Below are 16,693 nucleotides of genomic sequence, written 5' to 3' on the forward strand. Positions count from 1 at the left end.
TAAAATAAGAGGGTCTTATAAAGCGCTTTTGGCCAAAGCGCTGTCTAAGGGGGGGGGGGGCTTAGACAGCGCTTTTAAGATTTAAAAAAGCGCTGTCTAAACCTTTAGCAACGGAGGTTTAGACAGCGCTTTAAAGCGCTGTCTAAGACTAAAAAAGCGCTGTCTAAGGTCTTGTTTGTTGTAGTGTACGCATAAAATAGGTAACGTCACTACAATCCGTTGCTAGGTAAATACTAGCGTCAACTTAATTCGAAGCTAGAGCAAAAATACATACACTAGGTTACGTCTACAAACGTTGACGCTAAATAGGTAAATAACGTCGAAACTAATAAAATTACAAAGCAAAGTTGCGTCTCCATGCACCAACGCTAAGTACCAAAATAACATCGGCTTTTCAGTCATGTTTAAGCCTCGACCAAACGTCTCAAAATGCCAACGCTACTTAGCATTGGCTAGATGCTGATGATAGTGCCGAGGCTTGAGGTGTCCATCCTAAGACGGAAAATATAATAGTGTCGGCTTTTGACTTTGTAACGTCTATATTAGGCTGAGGCTAAAACACAATTTTCTTATTATAAATAAAAAAATATGAAAAATATACAAAATAGTGAAAAAATATATAAATCACTGTTAAAACAAAATGAAAAACATACAATAATCTTACTTTGTATTCTAATTGTTCAATATTTATTAACAATTTTTCCTGAAAAAAATAATAAAAAAATAATAATAGAATATAAAGAAGAGAGAGAACAAATAGATAAATATACTTCAAAGTTATCAATCTCAAAATTTATGTTGATTAGCATATTAAGATTAGAAAATAGACTTGTTAAGAATGTTTCTTCCACGACCTAATATTCCAACTTAGTAATGCATATGGGGAAAAAAAATTATATTGAAAAATTTATCAAATGTCTAGTTAAAGTTGAATTACTTATAGATTGAATGAAAGTTGAATACCACTTTAATTAAACGGAGTGGAAAAACCACTCGGATTGAATAGAGAAGCTTGAGAAGTATTTGAGAGAGATTTTGTTAAAAATGAGGAAGGAATATGATGCATATCTGAGTAAAATTCCAATCGAAGGTATATTTCTATAAGTTGTTATAAAGATGTATTTTTGTATTATTATTATTATTATTACTATTATTCTTTGTAAAATGAATGTGGTGTACAATGGAGTACGCATCTTCAAATTTCAAAGATATTCCTAATTTTTCACAAGACCACGTGAAAACTACTAAAGATGGAAAAATAACCACCATATTCTCATTAATTTTAGTAAATAAACACTATTTCATATCCAATTCTTGAGTTTCTATAAGATTTTCACTTTAAACTCCATGGACAATGTGCCCAATACAAAACATTGTTAGGAAGTTGGAAGTAGTAAGCTATATACTCATTTTATTGAAAGGATTTGTGGAGGTTTAAGATATAAGACTTGCCAAAGTTATGATAACACAAAATATCTTCAATTTGTAAATCATGTGTAGCTTAAAACTTGTTGAATCCATTTCAGAATACACCTTATCAACCAAAAAGGTCCCCGTAGTCATTGTTCCCAACATGTACTTATCCGACCGTACTGTCATTCTAGTAGTGGAAGAAATCCTAAACTAATTGTGCAACTCTCAAACATGGTTTTCAAATTAGGTGAGTCGTATAGAATCAGTATATATGGTCTATTCAGCAATCTGCATGCTCATTACCATACATAGTATAACCAGTATATGTAGTATAACTGTCTTCCAAAACATATGTTGAAGTATGGGAATTCTATATAATCCAAACACTAGTGCTTTGAAGTTTCTCTCTCTTTTGTCTTGAAGCAGTGCTTATAGGTTTTATAAAACTAAAGGAGAAATTTTATATTCGCGACAGTAAACCCCCTAATGATAACCAAGAGGAGCCGGTGCGTCCCGCAATTCTTTACCGTGGAAGTGGATATCCTGCATGAAAGAAAAGAGTCACATTAGAAAAAACAGGGAACACCAATGCCCAGTATTTTTATCAAAAAGAGGGAGAAAAAAACGATGTACTACATTTGAGATAATAGACATGGTAAATCAGGTAACCTGTGTTTCAAAACAACTATGAATCAGCCACTTTCTTTAAACTAAGTCTTCAATAAAAAAAAATATGGTATACTCGAACTTTCCGAGAGAACAAATCAAACCACAAAATGTATCTTACTTTTAAAGCCAAGGTGGTTACAATTTTCTTTTTTTGCAAAAGCAAAATGGAATGTATTACTGATATGCACAAGATGTTCAGAATGTCTTACAAGTATTCTTCCAGAACAGTGTATTACAATAAAAATCCAATTAGATCTTGGCATTCTTCCAGAAACTTCTCCCTCAAGAAACAACCACTGATATGGTATGGGCATCAAATTGGCTGCAATTATCTCCATAATTTCCCCTATGGCTAAAACATATTAAACCTCTATATATGCTCGGACATCCCTTCATAAACCTCCTCCACAACCTATGCAAGAAGGCAAAAATCAAGCCAATATGAACATGGAACCAACTGCCTAAACTAAACCTACTGCATCTATATGCTGGTCGGGGTGACACAGCATTTGTTAAAGCAGTTATATTGATCAATAAATCTTAGAATTTGGGTTGGTCCTAAGCCCAATATTAAGCATATGAAGCATGACATGAGTGGTTCGATAGCAAATGGCTCAACGAATCTTGGATAAGCTTAGATTCCATCTTAGAATTTGAATTGGGTCTAATTGAACTCTTACGAAACCGACTTGTAATGTGAGGACTGTCCACCACTAATATAAGTACAGTTTTAGGTCATATCCCGTCTAATGTGGGACTCTTACCAAACATCTCATTGCCCTTGCATCTAAAGATAGTCTCTCCATTCTCCCTTTCACAATTTCAATGTCTCATTCATCTTTACCACTAAAGCAGCTCTCAATTATCCCTACACCAACTACTAGTACTAGCATATGCCATTTCTCATATTACCCTTATATCCCAACTGTACTTAAGAAATCAACACCCACAACAGTGGATTACAACTAAGAGCTTTGATTGAAATTCTTGATCTCGCCAGCTAGCCTGCAGATCACCTTATTATACTCCGTTCGCTCCTTTTTAATTGTTGTTTTGAAGTTAATTACACATAGTAAAATAGTTATGAGTTGTTAAAGTAATTAGTTGTCTAGTTTGTTAATCGTTTAGTTAGGTTGTTTTTCTATTTTAAGTTGGTTCCTTGTGATCTTTTGTCCCTTTCTCTTGTATAGGAAGTCTATAAATAAAGACTTACATTACCTTAGAAATGATCTTTGGCATATCTTAGTTTTGATTGGTTTTATAACCAGTGTAAGAGAGCTTGCTCTCTTTGTTATTTCCTAGTTTTCAATAAAAAGTGTTCCTTCTTTGGGATCTAATTCTCAGGCTCCTAACACCACACCCATTTGTCTATTGAGTACCCCTTGAAGCCCTCAAGGTTGATCAAATGTAAATCCACTAGCACTCTCAACGGAATAATTCTCTGCTCCAACTTCAATTCCAATTCCTTCACCCATATTAGCATCATTATCTGTTGTTATTTGAAATAACCTTGTAAACTTCTCTTTTAGAGACTCTCCTTGCCCTAACCATGGATCACTTCAAAATAATATAGCAATTAGAAATCCCCTCCCCTGCTACTTTCCCAAGCTTACTAGAGAACTATCTCTTTTGACTCTCCTCATCCCCCAGGTGGTTACAATTTCTAACCTCCCTCCAAGTTGGGATATAAATCTTCATTATGTGGGAAAAGTGAACAATTAAATGTATACCAATTTCTGTCTATTTGACTCCGTCTGCAGCTCTTTGTACAGTCTTTAGCGACACAGCCTACACTTTGAAAAACTAGGCAGTACATATCAGGAAATAGGGGGGTAGCCATATGGTTTCTGTCAGATTATTAGTCTGTGTATATTACCTTACATCAATCCTTAATTGTACAGGTTACATGTTTTGTTTTTCAAAGAAAAAATGATTCAGTATGTGTTTACAAGTTCAAGAGGATAACGAAATGAAAGAAGCACAAAAATAAATATACCATAAACACAAACTTAAGATGATAAGTTGGTGGGTGGACTTGAACAAGCAAAGTTTTGTGAAGAATTGTTTTTTTCATTAGACAAGTGAGAAAGAACACTCACCGAAGCAAAATGGTTAACATCTCGATGGTGAGCCTCATCAGCACGAATGACTGTTATAACATCTTTCAATTTGGCATCCTTGGGAAGCCTCCAATAGTCTATTGCAATGGCAGGAGCAGGAACATTTTCAACTGCACCGCTATTTATGTCTTTTAAATACTCGGTGTAGGAATGTATAGCTTCCTCCTCAAGGTACCCAACAACTCTATGCGCCAGCTTTGGGGAGAGTATGTAAACTACAAAGAATGCATTGAAGAAAACTCCCTGTACAGCAAGAACCAGCAGTCTTTCATACCACTTTGGCTTCACAAGTTCTACCATAGTCATTAGGTGCATCCTCTCGTTCTCTGCTTCTTCAAGCAATGCTTTGATCCAACCGCCACTATGCTGAAATTTACGAAGTGATCTGAGGTGCAACAGCATCCCTCCAACCATTCCAGGGACAGCTGCAACTGTTTCAAGCATCATTGCACGACAACCATACTGCCTCTGAAAATACACATAGGTTATGATGAATAGCAATTGAGACAACATCCATGGCGCGTATTCCCATGAATTAAAAAACGAATATACCAGACTACTTGTCACCAATAGTAGCAAAAACAAAAGCAAACATTTTGTTTTTGTACAAAGTATAAAAGTAAACATCTTGCTTTGACAGAAGTGAGACTAATTATGTGTTCAAAGTTCAAACCAAGTGGTAGTTGAACAGTTCTAAACTAAACAAACCAACATCACTCAAGAGCAAGTGAATTTCAAATATACACCTCTTTTCAGATAATATAACCTCTCCTTATTTTATCTTTTGCTATGAATCATATTGTAGAATATTTCAAAATCAAGTGCTATATTACACACCTTAAAAAACAAATCTGTGGGAATTCTGAGGAGCTTCACCGTCCTGTAAGCAACTTTATCCAGGAAATTTTTCGGCACATGATGCTTATTCAGATCAATGGACAGGTTTGATTCATAAGTCTCCCACGGCTACAAACTCAAAATAAATAATGCCGGTGAGCATTCAAAGAAAAAAACACAGGCCGAACCAACCAGTTAAATAGCCATAACACTACGATCAACAACGAAATCTTGTCTCATGAGTCAAATTCCGCATATAGAAATCATGAATTAGCTAAGGAAAAAAACAAATCAAAGCAAAGAAATTCAATTCACAGAATCCTTACCATGAAGCAGTTCCAAGGCCACTCCGTCCCATCCTCTCTCGTAATCTTCGGCCTCGAAATCCCCCAATAACTCGACATCACTTTGTTATTCTTTGTTCGGGAACTCTCCTCCTTCTCCGTCGACTTCGCCTCCGTCTCTCCTGTCGGTGGCATCTCCGCTTGAGAGGCCATCATCCTCTTCCAATAAAAGAAACCTCCGTTGTGCATCTGTCTCGTTTCTGCTGCCACGGATGGTCTCGTAACTGCCGCACCGTGACGGTTACAGTTCCGGCCATTGATGATAGCTCGTCGAACCAAATAGCATAATGCTGAATGCTTCATCTTAATGGATCACGTTTTGCAAAAGTTCCCAACTAATCTGGAATTACGGTTACTGAAGAAGCGTGGCGGTTATATATGTGGTCCCATATTTACACGCAGGTCTCGTGATGATTGGTTAAAGACGCTTTTCGCCGTCGATTGAATGGGTTGGAAATGTGATCGACGGTTGTAATTAAGGGAAATGAATGGAGGGAATTTGACGTGCAATAAAGCGCGTAGCTTTTGGATAAGAATCTGTTACGAGCATCAGCATAGCATATACTTGGAGTAAGGCGGTTAGAGAGGGTTCGGATTTGATGTGGCGTAGATAACTGGGGTTTGGTATAGTCGAATGGTGCGGGATTGTTTTTGTTGATGTTTGACTTTGACCGTTGGATCCGAGAGAACAATTATATAGCTAATGGGTTGGCTAGCTCTAGTAGAAAATTGGATTGCATTTTCCAGCATTCAAAAAATATATTTACCTTTTATTTTATAATTTGAGAAATATCAAATTTATATCAGATTTGTGAAAAATTATAAAACAAAGGTTTTGCAATTTATGAGTTTTAGATCACTTAAACACAAATTTATGAGTTTTATGAGTTTTAGATTTGTGACAATTATTGTTACAAGTCCTCCCCGTAAATGTCCTGAAAATTATTAAAGTTTTGATAATAGTTGAAGGAGAATATAAAAAAGAAAAGAAAAAAATGGATTAGGGTTATATATATATATATATATATATATATATATATATATATATATATATATATATATATATATTGACAGTGTAAAATGATTTTACACCGTCAATTAATCTTAAACGTTGGATATTAAAATAAATTTGATTTTTATTTTAAAAACCTATAAAGTAATGCAAACGAGTGATAGTGATGAATAGACAATGTAAATATTTTTACACTGACAGTGCATAGTAATATATATATATGGACCATCATAAATATTTCCTAAACACCCACATTTATAGACCTCGTGTTTGGGGTGGATTCGTTATAAACATTTCTTAAGCATCTCACTTTTATAGACTTCATATTTAGGAGATTATGGGTCATCATTAATAGTGTGTTAGTTCAAAGTGTAATAGTCATATTTTGTCCACTTTATTATAAAATAGGCTATATTTACTATAATCTCAATTATAATTTGTCCCATTTTATTATCAACTCGACAACATGACTATAATCGTGACCACATTTAATATTAAAATGGTCATACTTACTATCAGCTCGATACAAGTTTAAAATCACGACCATGATCTCGATCACTTCTATATGATCTCGCCAAAACCATTATAGACCTCAGATGTGGCATTGACTACGAAGATAAAGTGGTTTCCTATACAAGCATCCACATACATGGTAGGAAGGTGGTTATTGTAGATCTATGTGTTCGCAAGTATTATTTGTGTGATTCAAGGTGGTGAAGTTCGTTGATAGCAAAGTTGAAAAACAATTATTAGCTCTTTGGTTTAGATGATGATATCAATTGATATCAAATGATATCCAATGAAGTCATTATATATTGAAGATAACTCAAGCGGTCGAAAATGCTCAAGATGTTTTATCAAGCTATCATCTTGAATCAAACTATCATTTTAAACATATTTTTGAAGTCAACATTATGGTTGTCAAACGACATTCAAGTGAAGAATTATGTTTCAAGGTTTGTCGGTGGTTTGACCTCTCAACTTTCAAGTAATGGCAATCAACTTGAAGATATCTAAAGGCTCATCAAACTAGAATATTCAAGGTTTTTGTGTGATGATAAACTCAATGATATTGATGTCAAGACCTTAAAATTCAGAGTTGTGAAAGTTCGTTTGGTTGTGTCCGTCATAGTGGGTATTTTTGGAAATATAATGGCAAAATCAAACGCAGTCGAATAACCTTGAGAAGCCTATCATATTCTATTTAAACCACCTGAAAATGTTTTTAAGGTCTAGCCAATTGATTAAGGGAGTGTCTGATTGATTGAAAGACTTTTTCTAACTGAATAATCGATTAGATATAATCACCTAATTGATTATATTTACTAGGTTGAGTATAAAATCAATTAGGATAATCTCTTAATGATTGGTAACAACTAAATATCAAAATCTTCCATTTGTTGCTTAAACAATCAATTATTATGGGTCAATAATCGATTGGCCTAATCATTTAGGCGAGTTATTTCGCCCATGGATTGTTTCCAAATTTAAACAACAACCTGACCTATAAATAAAGAGATTCTATATCATTTTATATCATCTAGAAAATGAGCTTTGGTCTCACTTTTTCTTCTCTCATCATTTTCAATCAATCTTTGTTTTTTTTCATCACATATATTTAGCCATAGTGCTTCGAGAGCATTCTTGTGTCTAAGTAAGGATCAATGTTCGAGGTAAAGGCTTAATTGTAATTTACCAATAATGTATTATATCTTGAGTAAATATTCCTTTGTGTTGTTCCTTTTTGGATTGGTTGCATTATGCAAAATAACATAGTGTGTTCAAGTTATTTTGTGAAGAAAAAACACATATGGGAACATATGTTCCAACATGTGTGCAAAACTGCTTTATGAAGGAAGAACACATGTGAGAACATATGTCCCAACATGCATGCAACATCTAGTCTTTGTCATCATGTCAATGTTGTAGCTGTTATGCGCATGTTTTTCTGGTTATTTCAATCATATTTGTTGTAGATTTGTTGTTATCTTTTAGCAATGCATTTATATGCATTTGTTTGATTGGATTGGATGTGGTCAAATCAATTTAAATGGAAATTTAAATTTGAATTTGAATAAAAAATAAATCATATCTTTTGGAGGCTTTTGTGGAACAAATCAAAACAAAATATCTTATATTCTTGGACGAGATCAAACTTGTTTATGTTCATTAGAAAAAGCCCAGAAGAAACATTGTTATTTAAGGAGACTCAAACCTAATGTCTGAGCACGTGTGTAAGGAATGAAGATACCTAGTGTTAGGGTTTTATTTGAGTCTTTTTTTGTGTGTTAATTGCACACATGTTTCTTTGTCAACAATCTCTAGCCTTCCTATGAGAGGGTTACTTACAGGACCGGCTACAAAGTCCTGGACTTAGTGTTTGAGTGTATGATGTTTTAGTGGGTAATGTCTTTGAAATGTTCAATAAGAGTAAATATAACTCTTGATGAGTTAGAAAGGTAGTAACAAGCAATGACAGACGAAAATATAGTGAAAGTAAAGTAATAAAGTAAAGACAATTTGGTAAGTTTAAATGACTGATGAATATAAATTGAGGCAAAGGTACATTTTTTGTAGGAAGATGACTCTTTTCTCATAAACGCTTTGGTACTTCAAGTCAATCTCATATTCCAACGTGTTTCCTAGTCGAGTGGGTTTGCCTTCTTTAGCCAAAATTTGTCAGTTAACAAATTGCCCCATAAAAAGGCTGGTTTCGACTTAAGCTCGTCGACCGAGGAACTTGCCTTTTGATTGTTCAGATTTCGGCTAGCCGTCTTATCATTAATTATGGCCTAAACTGTAATGATGATTTCCCTACGGCGCAGTTACCCAGACACTCCACCATCATTATCAGTTACCCCTAGGTCGTTGGATTTCAACCGAACCCACTAACTCTCTCACCACTTCCTCGTTAGCCATTTGTGAAAATCGATTAGTGCCCGACTGTTCACCTTGATAGCCTACAAATAGTTATTTCTTCATCCTCAAAGGTTTTTTTGCTTCCATAACCGCGCATTCTTCTTGCACATTTCTTCAAGCAACTTCTGCAGTGAAATTTGTCCCCCAGAATCTTCAAACTCACCCTATTTTCTTCATCTCTTGATGGCTTCTTCTTCCCACGTCAAAGAACTCACTTCCTACGCTACCGGAAATAACCCCATTGCCTTTAAACTTTCTGCCAAAGAAAGTATGAATCGCATTTCTCAACCTACTTCTTCTGATGAAGTAGTGGTGAAGAACTGGAAGCGTTAGATGTTGATTCTCTTCGTGGTTGATAAGAAATTGTATGTGTTTCATGGGCCTCCCGCTGAGCCAAAATCTTTACTGAAAGTTGTTGCAGCCTTTTTCCCTGGATATGCACCTGTTACTCCTCCTGCCTTCGACAAGTCTATCGTACTTGACGTCAGATTCATGGAGGCCAAAGCCAGAGTCTTCAGGTCCATGCCTACTCCTAGCAACAATGAGTATCTGACGTGGCTCAACAAGGTTCAGTGAAAACACAAAGATCAATGGAGGAGCGCATGGATCTTCGACTTAATTCAAATATTAAGGTATGCTCATCGCGTTAATCCCTGTATGTTACTGCCGTCTTTATATTTTTGGGAAGGTTCTACCAACACATTTCAGTTGCCCTGTGGGATGCTAACACCCACACTCTTCGATACATCGACAATCACTGGTCTTTCGCCGTTGGGGGAAGTCTTCGACCCCACACTTTCGACGGATAATACTTTTTCGTTCAGTCGAGCCAGTCTCCAGAATTACATCGAAGATCACCACAACAAAAACTTTGTTGAGGTGTCCGATGAAGAACATATAGCTTTCCTTACCTTATGGATTTCCTACTACGTATTTTCTCCTGGCTCTTTGCAGATAGCGAAGAGCTACATCACCCTGGCGATCCAAATTCATGATGGTCGACGGGTGTCTTTAGGTAAATTGTTGTTAGCATCTTTATATCAGGATTTAGGGCTTGCAACCCTGAAACTAAAACTCCTCTCCAACACTCTCAAGGCCCTGAATCTGTCGGGTCCATTATAGATTTTACAACACTAGTTAAATGCCACTTTTGAGTATCAGTTGGGTTATCCCATGTCGGAATGCATCATGAGGCTAACTAAGGATCAACCGATCAAATGGGCTAGGTTGGCTTTGATGACCTGCCAAGAGACTCCCAACACACATGTCTTCATGAAGTACTTGAATATGTTCATCGAAGCAAATAAACTCGCTCCTGGCATGGCTCTATTTGCTGATCGAACCTTCGGCCCAAAGTGGTTCAAAGATCCTTTTCCAGGTGGCTCTCCATAGACTACAGCACAATCGAACGCAATATGGAGAGCCTTTTTTACTCATACATTGTTATCCTACAAAATTGAGCCAGGGTCGAAAGAGTTTGGTTTCATGAGCTATCAACCCAATCTGGTGGCTCGCCAGTTTGGTTTAAGTCAAATGGTTCTGAAACCTCTGGTATCGCATGTCACTGATATTGAATAGTATAGTCGATCATTAAAAGCTAATGATCACAAAGTTTATCTTCGTTTCTGTAAATCTGCTCACCGTTATAAACTTCCAGTGCTCAAATTTCAACAATCTTTTTTTATAACAATTGATTTCGACGAATGGTGGTCTTCCTACCAGAGTCATTCTTTCCCTAGTGACCAATTTCTCCAAAACATGGTTGACGCTCTATCCACCCTCATCGGCGACATACTGCCTCCACCTCCGTCTGTTAATGTTCCCGACCAAATAATCCAAACTTCTCAAGCCAATGAAGCCCCCAAAAAGGTATATGTCACTAATTTCATTTCCTCTTTTCCTATGGATGCACAAAATTGACAGTTTCTGTTATCAGAGTCGAAAGAGGGTCATTCCCTCATCTAAGCCAACTCTAGCCAAGCCTTCGAAGAAACAACGAGCGCCTTAGACCCCCACTTTACAGTTATTGTGCATCAATGTCATGAAATTTTTTACCTTAGTAATTCCCATTACTTTTTCACTCATCTTGAAATTCATATACCTGAAGAAGTACCTGTAGTGGAAAATGAGGAGTATGAAAGCCATACTCGTTAACTTTTTTTTTAAACTATACCAAGAATAGAATTAGTTTCACATACCTATAAGCATAATAAAACCATCTTAAAATTTTGGAGGCTTTGTGTAGCATTTTTTAGCACTTTAGAGTTATTTTAGAGTTACACAGATTGTTGTAGAGTTGTTTAGAGTTTCTTGGGAACTATGTTGAGTATAACTATATATTGAAATAAATTTTTACGAGTTAAAAGTATAGAATAAATTAATAAAGTTACTATATTTAGATGTTTTGAACTCAGAAAAATGTTATTTTCAATTCTTTTGAGTTTTCGGAACTGTTGATTACCGTTTGATGGTGTTAGGGGCTGTTTGGCGTGACTTTAATGATTAAAAACAATTTTTAATTGATTTTATTATGTCTATTGAGTTAAATTATTATATATATTGGAGTTGTCTTGCTATGTTGAGTATTGTGTGAGCTGTTGTGATAATCCAGGAGAGAGGATTGCGCGAGTTTGTCAATGCATGTATGTTAAAGGGGTCTTAACGTATTGAGTTTTGTTAACATGTTCATACATTCATGTTGACTTGTATCAAGAGGCATGTTTGCTAGTTCATAATAGGGGACTAGTGGCTTGTCCCAAGCTCGGAGAGGGGCTTAGAGCTCAAAAGATGGGGCTCAGGGGTTCAGAAGAGGGGATTCGGTTCCAGAGAGAATCAAATGTTGAGTTGGTACCACATGAATATACATAGAGTTGCATAGATGAGTTGCATTGCATAATGGTTCATATGTGCATTTGTTAAGATATATTTGTTGAGTTGTGATTGATTTGGTGAGTTGGATGCGTGAATGTAATTGATATACTGTGATTGAGATTATGTAGAATATGTTATGTGTTTAATATCATATCTTACAATATATACATGTTATTATTAATTATGATTTCTCACCCATTCTATTTGAATGTTGCCTTTACATGGACATCCTGCAGATACTCAATAGCAGAGACGTTGTTGTGAGTGGAAGCTAGCTCCTAGAGGGGCTTGGAGCTCAAAAGAGGGGGCTCAGGGGTTCAGAAGAGGGGACCCGATTCCAGAGAGAATCAAGCTCGAAGAGGGGCTTGGAGCTCAAAAGAGGGGGCTCAGGGGTTCAGAAGAGGGGACCCGATTCCAGAGAGAATCAAATATTGAGTTGGTACCACATGAATATGCATATAGTTGCATAGATGAGTTGCATTGCTTAATGATTCATATGTGTGTCGCTACCGGGATTTCACGATAACGAAACCGGGACTAAAGAGATGCCAAAGAGAGGCAAAGTCAGAAGAGTCGCCACCGGATTTTATTTAGTTTACCTCTATCGGAGAGGAGAGGGGAAATAGTCGATAAAACCCTCGGAAAAGAGACGCGCACGGGAAGCGCTAAAAGAGAATAAGGAATCGGTATCGCAACCGCGATTTAGGTTCGGAAGTCGGTTACGTAAGGGGAAGGTATTGACACCCCTTACGTCCATGGTACTCCATGGGAACCATTTGAGTTGTTGTACGTACATGAGATTTATCTATTATTGTTTTATTTTCAAAAGAATGTGTGGAAAGAAGGGGGTGTTTTTTGTTATTATAGTGCTCGCCAAGGATTGTGGCCCTTGTGCCTACGTATCACTCATTCGGGGATGAGGAATCAGAGCTCCGTAGTTCGGAGTAGAAAATATTTGTGTGTTGGTTGATTTTACCTTTGAAAAAGGGGTTTTTGGGATGATGCCCTAAGGCACAAAAAAGAGTTTGATGAGTTATATTGTTTTTACCTTGAATAAGGGTTTTATGAAAGAATGTTTGTGATTATATTGTACTAAAGTCTATGGGCGGAGGTGATTATTCTAGACAACAAGTCAAGCATCTTGCGTCCAAAATAATCAGAGTAAGGGTAGGAATGCTCCATTCTCACTCATTCTCCACCACTTAAGGCTCATGGCGCACAATAATAATCGTAATTATTAAGTATTTTTGAATTTGGCTAAGAAAATGCCACTTGACGTTGAATCAAGGGTTTATTTTATTTTGATTATGAAATTTGGCTTATGCAACATGAATGCAAAGTAACCAACAAGAAATTAAAAAAGTCTCATTGTAAGGTAGCCCAAGAGAAAACCTTTTGTGTGCAAAAGTGACCTAAGCTAAACAAAGGATAATGGTCTTACAAACATGTCCCCCTAAGGTGGTGCCATGATGCCATTCTTACAACATGAATGTAAGTTTACAAATAAAATCCAACATTTACAAAATATCACAAAGATAAGGGAAAGGCCTCCAAGCAAGGGTCCTAAAATGAAATCCTCTAAGTCCAAGTTGATTAAGAGTGGAAAGAATATTTTTGTCTTATCATTTTATCATGTTTTTGTTGTTTTTTAATGTTTGATGATAATAAAATAAATAACAAGTAAATAAACATGCATGATGATTTTGTACAATGATGATGATGATGAGTACTTTAATGTAAAATACAAGGTGATGACATAAAAGTAAATTACAAGAAAGAGAAACAATATCACAATAGTAATGGTTAGTGAATATAAATGATATAAAACAAATATAAGTCAATAATACCAAAATCACAATAACAAAGGTTAATGACAAACAAAATTAATGAAGTATAATTAGTGGTTAGTAATATGTACAAAAATGAATATTTTTTAAGACTATTTTTTTTAGACCAAAAAGACTTAAAATATGACACATTAAGGGATAGCTTATCATTGATGCAATGTATTGAAGATGATTAAAAAATCAACTAACAATAGATTTGTAACAAAGAAAGTTATGCAACCTTAAGCCCATCTATTAGTATTAAAAAATAAATAAATAAAGTGATTTGTTCTCTTTCTTTTATTTTTATTCCTCTTTTATTTAACAAGATAATGAGGTGGTAAATAAGTTAGCCTAATGTAAATGATATAGTTAGATAATAATAAACATAAACATAAAATACTTGAAGTAAAGTGAACAAAAGAAAAAAATAAATAAAAAGATAAAGTGCAATAATATAAATGTTAGAAGTTGGTAGTTAGTGAACATAAACATAAAGTAAATGAAATAAAATGAACAATAAAATAAATTACAATAATATAAATATTAGGAGTTAGTAATTAGTAGTTAAATGGATTAACAAGTTAATGTAAAAACATGGTTTCATCTATGCATCAAATGATCCAAATATGGTTAAAATAGAGACAATCTATCAATGACTCAAAGTATCATGAATGATCTATTGATCAACCATAGATAGGTTTGAAACATTGAAGATTTAATCAACTCTAAACAACCATGGTCATGATCTAATAGACCTCATCAACCAAACAAATACAACAATAAGTTCATAATAAAAGAAAAAAAAATAACACACACAAAGCAACCACAAAAAGGTGAAAAAAAGATAGTAAAAAAATCTTTAAAAAAGGTGAGTAAACCAAAGTCAATCATTTTTTTTTGCAAGCTTGAATCTAAACCATCTCAAAAGACCAACCAAGAACAAGCAACCATTTTTAATCAAAAAAAAAGAAACAAAAATTTAAAGAGTTTAAGTTAAAATCATTACCCACAAAAATGTGAAAAAAAAGCTAGGTAGAAATGGTGTTGAGCTTGAATGTGAAGTGAGGGGTTTGGGATGAAAATATTTATGGTGAAAGCTTAGTAAATGGGTTGGGTTATGAGTGTTATAGAGTGAGAAATTTTGAGGAAAAAAAATGTGAAATGAAAAAAAGTTAGTGGTGGTGACTTTTGGGAGGGAAAGGTTTTTTGGGTTTTGATTTAGGTTTGGAGAAGAGGGATTGAGTGATATTTTTTCATCATTTTTGGGGGCTAGAAAGCATGAAAAATGAAGGAGAATGGTGCATCTATTTATAGGGAGAGTTAGTGGGAAAATGGGGGGAACCAAATACCCTTTGTGCAAAAAAGACTCTTTTTTTTTGGAGTGTGCAAGGCAAAATCCGGTTTCCCCCCTTTTCCTCTTTTTTTTTTTGTTTTGTTTTGTTTTGTTTTTTTTTTTAAATCATGCCTTGATCCCATGCAATATGTATTTGGTTATGAAAGTTAATATAATTATGATGAGGAGATAATGAAAGCATGCATGTGCAGTAGGGTCATGGATCAGATGAAAGTTGTATCGGAGTAGGGTGAATTTCGGGGTATGACAGCTGCCCCTATTTAATCTTCTCGAACCTGAATGTTTAGATAGCAACGACTTCCACACATCCAAGGTAAGAGAGGATTAAATAAATAAAAATATCTAGAAATTCAACCTGCTGGGAATGAAATGAATGTGATATGAAGTGATGGGTATTTGTGAAGATTGTTCATGTGGTGGAAAATAAATTTGATATGAAATCATCTGTTGAGGATAGTTTATGGTATCATGTGGGGAGGACATGGGTCAGATGTATGATGGTTATGTCATGATGTGTATGATATGCAATGTATGTTATGGTGTACGCAGAATACTGAAGTATGCTCGGGCTGCTGGGGTATGCAAATGCATGGTCTATAGGTTGTGCCAAATATGATTGGGCTTTAGTGGAACTTTTCGTTTCAGAGGGAAAAATCATGCATGAATTGATGCATGCAATGCATGTGGGACTGCAACTAGGTATTTGGATTTTTATAGGGATTTTTGTTTCCAATGAGGGATCATCATCAAATGGTTGATGGAAAAGGGTGTCATCATCAAAGGGTTGATGGAAAGATAATTTGTCTTCGTCAAAGGGTTGACGGAAAGGTAATTTGTCTTCGTCAAAGGGTTGACGGAAAAGAGTAATTTGTCTTCGTCAAAGGGTTGACGGAAAAGAGTTTGTCATTGTCCAAGGGTTGACGGAAGGGTAATTTGTCTTCGTCAAAGGGTTGACGGAAAAGAGTAATTTGTCTTCGTCAAAGGGTTGACGGAAAAGAGTTTGTCATCGTCCAAGGATTGACGGAAAGGTAATTTGTCTTCGTCAAAGGGTTGACGGAAAATAGTTTGTCATCGTCCAAGGGTTGACAGAAGGGTAATTTGTCTTCGTCAAAGGGTTGACGGAAAAGAGTTTGTCATCGTCAAAGGGTTGACGGAAGGGTAATTTGTCTTCGTCAAAGGGTTGACGGAAAAGAGTTTGTCATCGTCAAAGGGTTGACGGAAGGGTAATTTATCTTCGTCAAAGGGTTGACGGAAAGAAACTGTTGTAAAACGTCGTCATCAGATGGTTGATGAAAAAAAGTTTATTGGGGAAATTCCTAACAACG

At 35.5% G+C, this 16,693-nt stretch overlaps 1 protein-coding gene across 1 annotated transcript; it reads right to left on the reverse strand.

The window, feature by feature from the left end:
* Positions 1-1,645: 1,645 nt before the first annotated feature.
* LOC127105882 (ubiquinol oxidase 2, mitochondrial) lies at positions 1,646-6,012 on the reverse strand. The gene is made up of 4 exons (XM_051043092.1): positions 5,366-6,012; positions 5,040-5,168; positions 4,182-4,670; positions 1,646-1,956 (listed from the first exon to the last, which is right to left on the reverse strand). Exons 1-4 carry the CDS (start codon positions 5,684-5,686, stop codon positions 1,897-1,899), a joined length of 999 nt encoding a protein of 332 aa, XP_050899049.1. The 5' UTR covers positions 5,687-6,012; the 3' UTR covers positions 1,646-1,896.
* Positions 6,013-16,693: the final 10,681 nt, after the last annotated feature.

Source organism: Lathyrus oleraceus, chromosome 7, assembly GCF_024323335.1.
Source record: "Lathyrus oleraceus cultivar Zhongwan6 chromosome 7, CAAS_Psat_ZW6_1.0, whole genome shotgun sequence".
Classification (NCBI taxonomy): domain Eukaryota; kingdom Viridiplantae; phylum Streptophyta; class Magnoliopsida; order Fabales; family Fabaceae; genus Lathyrus; species Lathyrus oleraceus.

Excerpts from the sequence above, each read along its gene's own strand:
- LOC127105882 (XM_051043092.1), bottom strand. The coding sequence starts at position 5,686 with ATGAAGCATTCAGCATTATGCTATTTGGTTCGACGAGCTATCATCAAT. Across the intron at positions 5,169-5,365 it reads GGCCTTGGAACTGCTTCATG|CCGTGGGAGACTTATGAATC; the intron begins GTAAGGATTCTG and ends TTGAGTTTGTAG. Across the intron at positions 4,671-5,039 it reads CCACAGATTTGTTTTTTAAG|AGGCAGTATGGTTGTCGTGC; the intron begins GTGTGTAATATA and ends GTGTATTTTCAG.